The sequence below is a fragment of the Anas acuta genome, chromosome 8, assembly GCF_963932015.1.
Source record: "Anas acuta chromosome 8, bAnaAcu1.1, whole genome shotgun sequence".
NCBI lineage: Eukaryota > Metazoa > Chordata > Aves > Anseriformes > Anatidae > Anas > Anas acuta.
The window spans coordinates 26,574,975-26,586,473 of record NC_088986.1 but is presented as its reverse complement, the minus strand read 5'-3'; the positions used below and the strand labels follow the sequence as shown (position 1 = coordinate 26,586,473).

Here is an 11,499-nt window from a genome sequence, read left to right as displayed (position 1 = left end):
CGTTGGGGCCGGGGCCGCGCGCCCATTGGCGGGTTCGAAGCGCGGCTGCGCGGGGGCGGGGTGGGGGCGGCCGCGCGCGCGCTCCCCTCAGCCGCCGCCGTCGCTGTGGAGACGGGCGGGGGCGCGCGGGGGGGGCCGCGGCCTGCGGCGGAGCCCGGCTGAGGTGAGGCGAGGGGAGGGGGGGGCGGGCAGGGCCGGGCCGGGCCCCCGGTGTTGGTGGCGGGGCTGCGGGCTGGGGAGCGCGGCGGGGGCGCGGGGCCGCCTGAGGCCGCCTGAGGCACCGGGGGCAGCCGGCCTGAGCCTCCGGCACCGCGCCGCGTCTGTGGCTGTGGGGCGGGCAGCGAGCGGCCCCTCGGGCACCGCCACGGCCCCCGCGGCCCTCCCGGCTCGGCCAGGCCTCCTCCCGACGCCCTGATCGCCGGGGAGCGGCGTTCACAAGAAATCAGCAATAAGAAATAAGTAACTAAAGGCTGCCTGGCCGCGATCCTGACTATTGAGCATGAGATGTTTTTTTTCGCTCTGGCACAATCTTCTCGTAATCCCTTTGGTTTTGCTTACAACAGGATCATTTTTAGCTTCTGCTTTTCCGCTTCTTTAAGTTAACAGCGAAGGTGTTGGTATGTTTTCCTTGCTCTCATTCATAGTTCTTGTAGCTGTCCTGCGGTCAGTTTCACCTTCCACATCCATGCCCGGATCTGGTAACTATGGTTTTGGTTTTAGTAGTCTCTAGCGTTAACATCTCAATGAAGTTGTTTGTGTTCAAGGAGTGAGCGCTGATCTTAGGGCCTTCAGAAAGATTAACCTGCTCTGGCTGTTACTGGTCCCTGAATGAAAGAATAGCAAGCTTCCAGCAGGAGGAAAAAGCCTGCAACTTCCATTTAGGTGTTTAAGAATGAGTCAGCTAGGCAAATGATTGCATCAAAAAAGTAAGCAAATAGTGGAAAATACAGGAAAAAAGTGGAAAAGCTGGTAAGAGATGGTCTGAGACATACATAGTATTGAACAGATGATTAACGTCAAGTTGCCTCCTAGGACTTGAATCTGATTGTTTAAAAAGTAGGGATCCTGTTCAGATCATAAAACTTCTGTGTAATTTGAACCTTTTACTGATAAGAAGGAGAAATGTTCACACAGCAGAGTTATGGGGAAGAAAATTATGGGGAAGAAAATCGTACATGACCTACCTAAGCCTCTCTAAGTCTTCTTTTATTTCTTTGCACCACGTTTTTTTCCTACTGTTGTCTTGCTGTTCAGGATATTGTTCCAGGCAAGCAACACTTTGGAGGCTGTATCTTACCTGGCAATCGTTGGCTGTTACTGGACAGCATACAGTGTCGTGACCAAGAGTATCTGTGTGACAATGTGGAAATATAGTTAGATAAATCTGTGGGCAACAGAGGCAAAATAGAGGCCAGTTCAGCATCTGTCACACAGACAGAAAAAATGGATTTGAACAGCTCCTAAAAATACCTGCACCTGCATCCCAAATGTTGGGATAAATATGCAAAGCAATTTGCAACTTGGCACCTCAACAAATATTTTTTTCCTTAAATCTGCATAGGCGTTGTGCCATAAATAAACAGTACCCGTGTCTATAAAAAACAAACAATAGGAAAAACAGCACCTGCTCTTCTTTCTGTGCTATGTGTTCATCCGCACCTAGGCTGTAGCTGCACATTGTTCAGCTGTAGGCTCAGAGGTGAGAGGAATGTTAACACTTGCTGTTGGTCCTTGCGAACTAGGGGACACAGGTGATGCACCAAGCGATGCTGGTGGCAGTAAGCCATCAGGAATCATTTCAGTTGTGTAACAGCTTCTGTAAGAGCTACACCTGCTCCTTGCAGGATAACTCTTGCTGGGGTGGCAATTAGCTCTTTACGCTGAATGCTTGCTTAATCTCTGAATGAGCACGAAATAGGAAATTTGATACATCACTTCTATTCCTTCACCTATATGTGATACTGTGTTTTATTGCCTGTGATTCTATAGAAAGACTTTTTTTTTTTTTTTTTGATTTATCAGATCTTAAGATTGATTTTCTCCTCTCTTTGCAAGGTGCTTGTGCAGTCTCTGGCTTCTTTCTTTACTTCCCAGGATCTCTTATTAACAGATGTTAAAGGCCAAGAAGGAGCTGAGCTAAGTGGAACGCTTTGTTGGAAAGATTTGCGATAAACATGCTCCATCAGCTTAAGCACAATATTTACAACATTTTGCGTTGAACTTTTCCCATCTGGTGTTCTATTGCATCTTATAACGTGCTCCATTTACCAAACTGAAGGTATTTGGATGGCTGAGAAAGAGAAACCCCATTATTTGCATGATGAGCTTGTCCCTGACAAGCAGAAGGAGTGAGATTCAAATTTAAGATCAGGTCATGGTTACACAACTCGTACCGATTTTGTGGTAATGTGATTTAAAACTTATGTGAGAAGAAGAAAAAGATCACAAGATACTGTTTTCTTGTGAATCGTCATTGAAGGCTGGTGTGGCATTTAAGTGCTTGAAAACTGTGAATCTCATCTCCTGTTGTGGGATGCTTGGAAAGGAGGTTGCTGGCAGCACAATATTTTTCAGTCTGGGAATGACAATGTGTAAAAACTTAGAACTCATTATTCCAATCAAAAATAAAAATAAAGGAATCCTAATAACTTGATGTATCAAATACATAAAAAAAAAAAAAGCTATTTAGATTTTTCTATTTTGCTCTTTTTTTTAATGCACAGAGGATGTTACTCTAGCATATTGCATCTGAAATCTTAATCTTATTGCATTTAGAATGAGCTCCCAGTTGCCTGATTAGATTTATTATAGGGATATAGGGATATTAGTTACGTTGTGCTGCAGGCACTTTGTGCGCTCTTCCTTTCGTATTTTGTCTTGGTGCGGGATTGCCTTACTTCAGAGTTTAAATGGATGGCTTACGTAAACTATTTGCAGAACTGTCCGTATAATAAAAATGCTTGTGGTTACGTGCGTTAGCTACACCCGGTTCTTTAGCTTGCACACTAGGCAGCAATTACAGACATTAAGTAGCACGCTGATTTCCAGCTAAATATTAATTCTTTTCCGTTCTGAGAGCTGCTCTGTGAGAGAGGCACTGAGAAGTCCACCTTTGCATCCCTGCACTTGGATATTTCATGTACTTGGGTATCAGTCTGGTATCATGTGCATTTGCTGCTGCTTTGTGTTACTCTGTGTAGTGGAAATCTGTTTTGGTTGTTTTTGTCACCAGTACATGCTTAGCCTGTAAGTCAGGATAGGGCCTGCATCGCTGCCAGGTGCCTGAAGTATTTCTTTTCACAAACCTGTAGGACCAAGTGCTGCCTGGCAGGGCACCTCCTCGTGCTGGAGCTAATGGAGCTGCCCTGCAACTGTGACAGTGCTCTGCTGAGCATGCTAGCAATGAGGATATGTGGGGCTTTGCCACTTATGTATTGCATCACTCTCCTAAGTTTCTGGCATTTCTTTCTGTGCTTAATTAATGATTCCATTATAGGGAATGTATTTACGCTTCTGATTGCTGGGTGAAAATAGGGCATTTAGGGTTGAGCAGAGCTCCCAGATTCTTGCCAGATATTTGCAAGTTCCTTAATTGATTTTTTTTTTTTTTTTCCCTCCTTCGGTTTCATGTATAATGTACTTTTCTCTTGTTGCAAAGCATATATATATGCAGCTTTTATTTATGGCTTGGGTGTTTTGTGTGGAAGGAAAAGAAAATAACCCTTAAGAATGCGGGCGAGTTTCCTTCTGACTCACAGTGGGAAGATGCTTCTGGAATCAGTTATCATGGTTGTTGGGAATAGTTTTTTTATGATCTGGCAGAAATAACGTGTGTCATTAAGACTCTGCGTGTCTTTTAGGCTGATAATTGTGAGTAATGTTGAAAGTAATGCTAAGCAATGCCAACTTGTTAAGGGAGACGCTTGCACAACCCTGTAACGGCAGAGAGAAAAAACGAACAAAACGCATATGTAGAGTTTAAAGGGCTTGCCATATTGAAGCCCCAAACTCTGTTCAACTAGGTACTCCGCAAACATGGAAGAAAAAAATCCTACTCCTCATCTGCAGAATAAGTGGAAAATATATACAGATAACAGTAGAGGGCATGCAGAAATGCTCTGACACATCTGTTTGCCTTTACCATGATATTGTATAAGGCAGGCTGGCTGGAGTGGTAGGCCAAAAAGAGCCGTGAGGGGAGGGAGACTGAGGAGGACTGAGTGCACATAAAAGGGCACTGAAGCAACGAGCTTTTGCTAACCTTGTATACAACCCGCCATGCAGCAAGGCCAGTTGGGTTTAGGTAACCAAAGAACATAAAAATTAGATCAAGCCTTTTTAGAAACAGGGCAATAAAGTAATTCTCTCTGTTGTTACCATGCTGAAAGGGTTGTTAGGCATTGGAACGGGCTGCCCAGGGAAGTGGTGGAGTCCCCATCCCTGGAGGTCTTTAAAAGACGTTTAGATGTAGAGCTTAGGGATATGGTTTAGCGGGGACTGTTAGTGTTAGGTCAGAGGTTGGACTCAATGATCTTGAGGTCTCTTCCAACCTAGAAATTCTGTGATTCTGTGATTCATGCTTGCCATAATGCAGCACTGTGTTAGCAGTTCGGGAGCAGGTGTTGGTGCTGGAGCTGCACTCTCAAGCAGTGAATTCAAGCCCCTGCTGTCGTTTTCAGCTGTGGATGCAGCGAGATCCTCACTGCTCTGTGAGCAAGATTGGTCTCCAATATACTCACCACCTATTAGGTTTCTTTTGGTTGGTTTGTTTGTGTATTTTTTTAGCATTTTAAGACTTGGAAGGGATCTTACTGCCAGGATTGTTTTAGGATTGTCTGCAGTATTTAGTACTGTGACTTGGTTTCATAGGGCCCGATATTTATAAGTCAGCAAGTATAATTGGGGCGGAGGAGGAAGCATCTGAATGAGGCACACTGTATACTGGTATTAATTTATTTACAGCTTGTCTGGTGTGCCTGATAGCATGGGATGTGCTAGGCTGGGTCTTGCCCATGCTCTGCAGGAATTACAAGCTCTGCAGAATGCCCTTTGTCGTACTAGCACCTAGGTGGGGTGGTTGTTGAAGAACCTCCTCTTTCCTGTGTGGTCCTTCAGGTGCAGCCCGCTCGTGTCAGACTGGAGCGCTGCTCAACTCGCGTGCTTCAAAGCCAGTCATTTCACAGAAGCCCCGTGGTTTATTCTGAGGGTATCTGCTCTATGTGGAAATCCAGCTGGAGAAAGAAGCCAGAATTTCAGAGCAGGGATTGCTGCACGGCATAGCTCACCCTGAATAAAACCTCAAATTCACTTCACCAGTGAAGGTGGTTTCTGTTTGCTGTTAGCTTATCAGCTGTTGAGCTTGTGTCAAAAGTGGTGCAGAGAGGAATATAAAATTCAGCTTCCAAGAGTCACCACGCTGGTCATCTGCTTACAGCGTTCCTCGTATCTGCCTGTCCCACTTGCACCACTTGTATCTGCTGTGCTCAAGGTTTGCAAAACCTAGCCCATGCCCCAACATGTCGCACGGTTATTTTAAGGCTTGTTCAGAGGGGAATGTTTCTTATTGCACAAACGCTGTGGACCGTGCTATTTTCTGTGCAAATACAATATTAAACTTGATATAGTTTTTTTTTGGTTTATTTGTGTTAGCTCAGGTGATTTTTAAAAATATCCTTGGGCATCACTGAAGACTGAAATTTTGGTTTGTCTGGTTGTGGTTTTGGTGTTCCTGGTCTTACTATTTATGTTTATATGCTGCTTTATAATTTCAGCGTCTGGAGTCAAGCTACTCTCTGTATTTCGGTAACACAGCTGTCACTACATTTTTTTGTTGCTTAGTCTCTTTTTCTCCATAAGGGCTATAAAACTCTTCTTTATTTTCAAGTAATCCATTGCAAGCTTTTTTTTTTTTTTCTTTCCCACCCATGCCTGTCTCTGAAAGGAAATTCAAACTTAGTTCAACCTTGGAAAATTCGCCTTAATCTCAAAACAGCAAACCTCTGTAGCTAGTTTATGTGCAGAAATAGAATTTGTGTGATTGGACTGCCTCAATCTGTACTTTCCTTTCTCCTGGTAACTTATATCTCTCAGGCAGTGATGACTTCATTTGGCAGATGCTCCTTCCCTATAGCTTTGTGAAAATAGCAGATGGATGGGGAAGGCATGACTCGGTTGCTTCCTTTAGGGAAAGGCAGGCAGAAGCGAACTGTGAAATTCTCCTAGCCAGCCGCCGGGTGCCCAGCCAGCAGCAGTAGGTGAGCACGGAAATGTCCTTGGATCGTCTGACAGCTCCGCAGGGGAAAGTTCGGGCTCAGGGAGACCGTGGGGTGAGGGAAGGAGCCAATGAAGCTGCAGGCATTTACTGAGGTAGGGAAATGCAGGGGAAAAAACCATCTCCCTCTGCATCTGCCTTGTGATTACCAGCTGATGCTGAGAGAGCTTTTTACTGATGGTTTGATTTAGAGATCCTTTACCTGTTTGTTGACGGGATGGATAAGCCTCTGTGGCTCACCGTTTTCTTCTTTATTAGAAGGAGTTTATTAGAGTGCCTATTTTGTCAGTTGGGGGTATGAACTCTGCCACTTTGCCTACTATCTGCCTTGCTGTATTTCATTTTTGTTTGTTTGTTCGATGTTTTGCTGTTGTGTAGCTGTGAACACTAGTTCAGTTAATTTTCCACTTCTCAAGGAAGCCCACTCTTTTCTCTGTGCTTTTCTCACCCATTTTAAAATGGCAAAAGGGGCTAGGACTTCTTGCATTTGTTAGCTGGAGTAGTAAAATTGGGCATTTTCCAGTTGTATGTGCAACTACAATATGGCAGTCACGCTTGCATGAAAGGCAGCTCTTTTAGGTGTATAGGAATTTTTCATTGCTTCAGATTGTGGAGAGAATAAATGTAAAGCTTTTGCTTCGCACTAATGCAGAGGTTTCCTAGTAATCACAAGTGCTTTTCTCATGCTGTATGAAGCTTTAATTAAAAACAAGTTAAGGAGAAACTCTCACTGTGAGAGACACAGATACAGTAGGACTTTTCCCAGCTTCCCTGAACTGAGGCTGTGCTGCTCAAGTACGGCGCCCTCAGAGGTGCTGATCTCCAGCTCTGGAGGGCTGGATTATAGAGGAGATACGTGAAGTCACCGTGCTTCAACTGAAAGAGCCAGGCTCAGTTTGCTGAAGTGTGATCCTCCAAGGCCAGCTTACACCTGAGATCGTGTCTGCAAAAGGCTTCACTGATACCTGCCTCCTTAATTTTTAATCCGTCACTCTAAATAATGTGCTTTAGGTTTGTTTCTGATTGCCTGTTGGTGTGGTTGATACAAATTATTAATTACCATTACAGAGCAAATGGACAAACAACTTGCCACAGCCATTATTTCCTGAGCCCCACCAGTTGCCCAAGCACACACTTGTTGGTCGGTGGCACGCGGTAGGGTACGTGAGGGTGGCCATCGGCCGAACAAACTTTCAATTCCCTGCTATTGCTGAGCACCAAGACTGCTCATGGGTGACTTAGAGCTGTCTCCTGGTGTGAGTGCTCTGGACAGGCTTCCAGAGGGTGAATAGCAGTAATGCAGTCTTCCCAGGACGTGGGCTGTAATGGTATTAAAATGTATGTGTCACACTTCGTAATTGCAAAAACATGCCCACACCCACGTGTTGATGGCAAGTAACTCTGCTGCGGAGCATGGAAGGGCAGAGTTGTTTGACGGGAGGAAGGTGGATGGGCGGTCTGAAGGATGCTCTTGAGGAGGAGGAGGATGGGAAGCACAAATCTTCATTCCTGGCACTTGATAAAGCTCATGAGAGGAAAAGCACTGCCTGCACTGACAGTTAAAGACGGACGCATTTTCTTCTGGTGACAGCTTTAAATCTGAGTCTGCTCTTACTTTGTGACATCTCCGCCATCTCTTGATGAAATATGCATTTGTGAGTTACACAACTCTGCATTTACGTGCAAAGGAAGGTAACGTTAGTGCTGAGCAATAAATATGTCAACTCTTTTACTAAAAATATACTTTAAAGTGGGTAAACTTTTTGAATAGAGGTGTTTTTTGTTTGCTTTTTTTTTTTGTAAATTACTTTCCCTGCCAGCCTAAACGCGTCTGACTTCTGAGTACTGGCTGCTGTGATCCCTTTGAAGCCGAGTTTGGAGCTCATATGACAACGTTGTGGCGTTCTGGAATGTGAAGCCAATGGAAAAAAAAAAAAAAAGCAAAACAAAAAAATCCCTTTTGAGGAAGGAGGGGAAGGGGAATAGGGCTTAAACATCTGCTGGCTTCTGTGCTCCTCATGTTCAAGGCGGGATGAGCTCCAGAACAGCTCATCTCTAGGTGGGATTGTGTCAGCCTGTTCTGACTCCGGGGAAGCTGCATGGTCTCAACAGGGCTGTTTGCATGTGAAGCAGTTTGTGATTTGCTTCCTACTATGCCTTTCACCCTGCAGCTTTCATACTTTAAGCCTTTTACTTGGAATCGAATGAGGCCAAGGAGTACTAACAAAGATAAATGACTCCAAGTTTCCAGCAGAAAAGAGAGCGTTGTCTTTCATTAAACCTTCCTGCTTTCTTGCTTGCCTACGAGAATTGCCGTGTGTATGTAGCAGGTTTTGGCTCCGGGGTTAGCTTCAAGTTGTTAATTGACACTTCCTGCTTGGTGGGAGCAGCGCTCTGCTTCTGCATCAGCTGCGAGTGGTTATGAGTTATGAACTGACTGTCAGACTTCAAGCCACGCGTCTTGTGTTCCCTTTGCAGAAACGCAGCTGAATGGAACTGAAAGGGCCACAGATGCAAGAACTTGAACACGTCTCTGAAAGCGTGAGATGTGTCTGGCAGTGACTTCCTTACCTTAGTAACAAAGAAGAGTATTTCAACAGGAGCTTAGGATACCTGTGCTCCACCTTGTTAATGTACTGACTGGAATGGTGTTCTGACAGCAGTTCTCCACAGCAGAGCACTTACCTGCTGCAGAACAGCGGTCCCTGCTCTGCTGATAATGCAACTCGATGGAGGAAAGTAATGTGTTGATAAGCATGCGTGAAGATCGCTCCTTCCATGTGCGATACAGGTAAGGCAACTAAATCAGTGTGGGTGCTTGAGTACTGCTACTGGTAGAGAAGTAAACAAGCAAATAGCTCGGTGTTTCTGTTACCAGTACTAATGAAACTGCAAGCTAAAATGACACCTTCTTTGCTTTTCTTGATTTTTGAGTTACAAAAATTCGCTGTTGTTGCACAGCAGATTATACTGGCACAATTACAGGCTTGCCTAATGCTGGAGCTGTGTGCAGCTACAGAATAATGCGTGAGTGTTTGTACCTCACTGTCTTTCTGCCTGGGCTTGTGACAGAATGATACGAGGTGTGATCCCTGCCTGGTAATATGTGCTCTCTCTTTTTAGCTTTTGGGCTGCCTGTGCAAGTGGTTGAGTTCTGCCTGCTGATGTCCTCTCTACTTGTCCCCTTGTTGCTGCTATGAATGATGACTTTTTAGCTGCAGTGTCACATAGAGCACCGTTTTCCCTGCCTGTAACAGTTATGCTTGACAGATAAAAACTGCTGTGATACTTGGGACTAGAACAGTGCTATTATTGCAAGTCAAGAGGATGTGCCGTTTCCCTCCCAGAGCTTTTATCATTTTTCTTCTGGAATCCCCTTTGCAGACGTGGGATAGCGTGTTAGCGTTGCAGCCTCGCTCTAATGAGCCAGAACAACAGAAACATTGTGTAGCGCACCGTGTTTGGCTGGCTGGTGTTGGGGAGGGTAAATCTTGCTGCTCATTCAGCAGGAAGGGGTGCAGGAACACTGCAGTGATTGTTCTGAACACAAATGGGAAGCGCGGTTCTTTAAGTTCCCCCAGCCTCACCCCCAGGCAGCCGTGCTTGGGGGCTTTTTCCTGGCTAACTGACAGGAACAAACCACTACCCTTACTTGTACAACAGCACGTGCTGTGGCTTAAAATTAATGCTGGAAAACAGGAGGTGCTTTGAGAACATTCTCATCCAGCTGTTGTGACAGCGTTGGATCGCTGATGGATTGGCCTTCCTCCACAGAAGCGCAGTGCTGGGTCTGCTCAGCAGCGCACTCAGCAGGAAGAGCTTTTTCGTGCTCAATATGGAAAAAAATGGGCAAATGTAATTTACTTTCTGCTCGTTATTTTGCTAAAAACTTGATGTTGTGGCTTCGACTGCAGGAATCCCTGAGTGTCTGAGCATGACATTTCTGCTGTGCTCAGCATTTCTGGGGTGTAGCAAGTTGGTGCCCCTGCCCATCCCCACGCAACCCCACAGAGCCCCGCTCTCCAGTTAAAGCAGGGGCTGCTCAGGTTACCCTTGTGGAAGTAAATGGACAAAGAAAGCAGCATGGCCAGCTGCCTGTTTCAAATTGACAAGCCAAAAATAACTTCTAAAAAATATGGCAAGCACAGCCAAGGCAAAGTGTCCTACAGCTTTATTCTGTATTTCAGTCCAGGCTTGAATGGTGCTGATTAACAACAAAAATATCCGTGGCCTTATTAAACTGTTCTGTAAGAACTGTAATCTGATGAACATCTAAAAGTCACTGAGGAGTAATCCTTTTAAATTTTTTCAAATATTAAACTTCCCTAAGAAGAAACTGCAAATTAATTCAGTACAGAAATAAGACTTTTATGATGCTTTAATACCTATAATTTCAAAAGATTTGATTTGTTTGTAGTTTAAAATTTAATCCAGGAAAAAACGGATTACTGGGCGAATGTTTATCAGGGGGTGTTTTATTTTTTTTTTAATCTCAGGTTCATTGGATTCTCACACTGCTTTTTCTTTCCTACTGGTCTTGTAGTGGAACTGACTTTAAAAGAAACTGGTGGCCCACTCCTAAGGGAAGGGTTTGCTCTGGGTCAGTATCTTTCTGGGCGAGCTGTTTCTTTCCCCTCACTGCAGGTATCTGACCCACGTAAACTTAGAGCTGACTTCAGCAGCCATAAAAGTGACGGAAGGAAACTATTTGTTGTTCTGATGTGGTTTATAACAATCACAGATTAATGACTGAAAATAAAATGCTGATGTTAATAAATTGGACTGATAAGTGATCTGTTGAGTAAATATTTGCAGAACTAATTTGTCTTAGCCTGCTGAGTCCATACACCACCAAAATTTAAAACTTTTTGAAGAGTTTGACTAAGCACAGTGCTGCAGTGGACATGCAGCAGGTTGGTTGGAGCGGTCAGTGCGATACGCTTCTGCACGGTGCATAGAAGCAGGGGCAGGAGTGGCGAATGGCGTGGGATCTTTGGCGAGGATTCACTGGCAGTAGCAGTTTTATGCCTCTGAATTAGAGAGGATTTTTTTTTGTTTCTGTGCCCATGTGTTTTGTGTATCCATGTGTCTCACAGCATAGTCATGTGGCAGCTCCCCCCAATAGCAAAAATGTTCAGAAATGCTCTTAGTTGGGACTGAATGGGGTAAAACTATGTTAGTAGTGTTTAGACTGTAATAATCAGTGTAATCTTCTTGCTGTTTTCTGT

General features: G+C 44.7%; 1 protein-coding gene across 4 annotated transcripts in view; it reads left to right on the top strand.

Moving 5' to 3' along the window:
* Nucleotides 1-8: 8 nt before the first annotated feature.
* Nucleotides 9-11,499, top strand: part of GPSM2 (G protein signaling modulator 2) — a 25,538-nt gene continuing 14,047 nt past the window's right edge. The window contains exons 1-2 of one of the 4 annotated variants that reach the window (XM_068690276.1): nucleotides 9-163; nucleotides 8,750-9,062. In XM_068690276.1, coding sequence (XP_068546377.1) covers nucleotides 9,001-9,062 — 62 coding nt within the window. In that variant the 5' untranslated portion in view covers nucleotides 9-163; nucleotides 8,750-9,000. Of the gene's footprint in view, nucleotides 164-263; nucleotides 460-7,688; nucleotides 7,964-8,749; nucleotides 9,063-11,499 lie in introns of those variants that run through there. The other 3 variants (XM_068690277.1, XM_068690278.1, XM_068690279.1) reach the window with 3 other exon arrangements.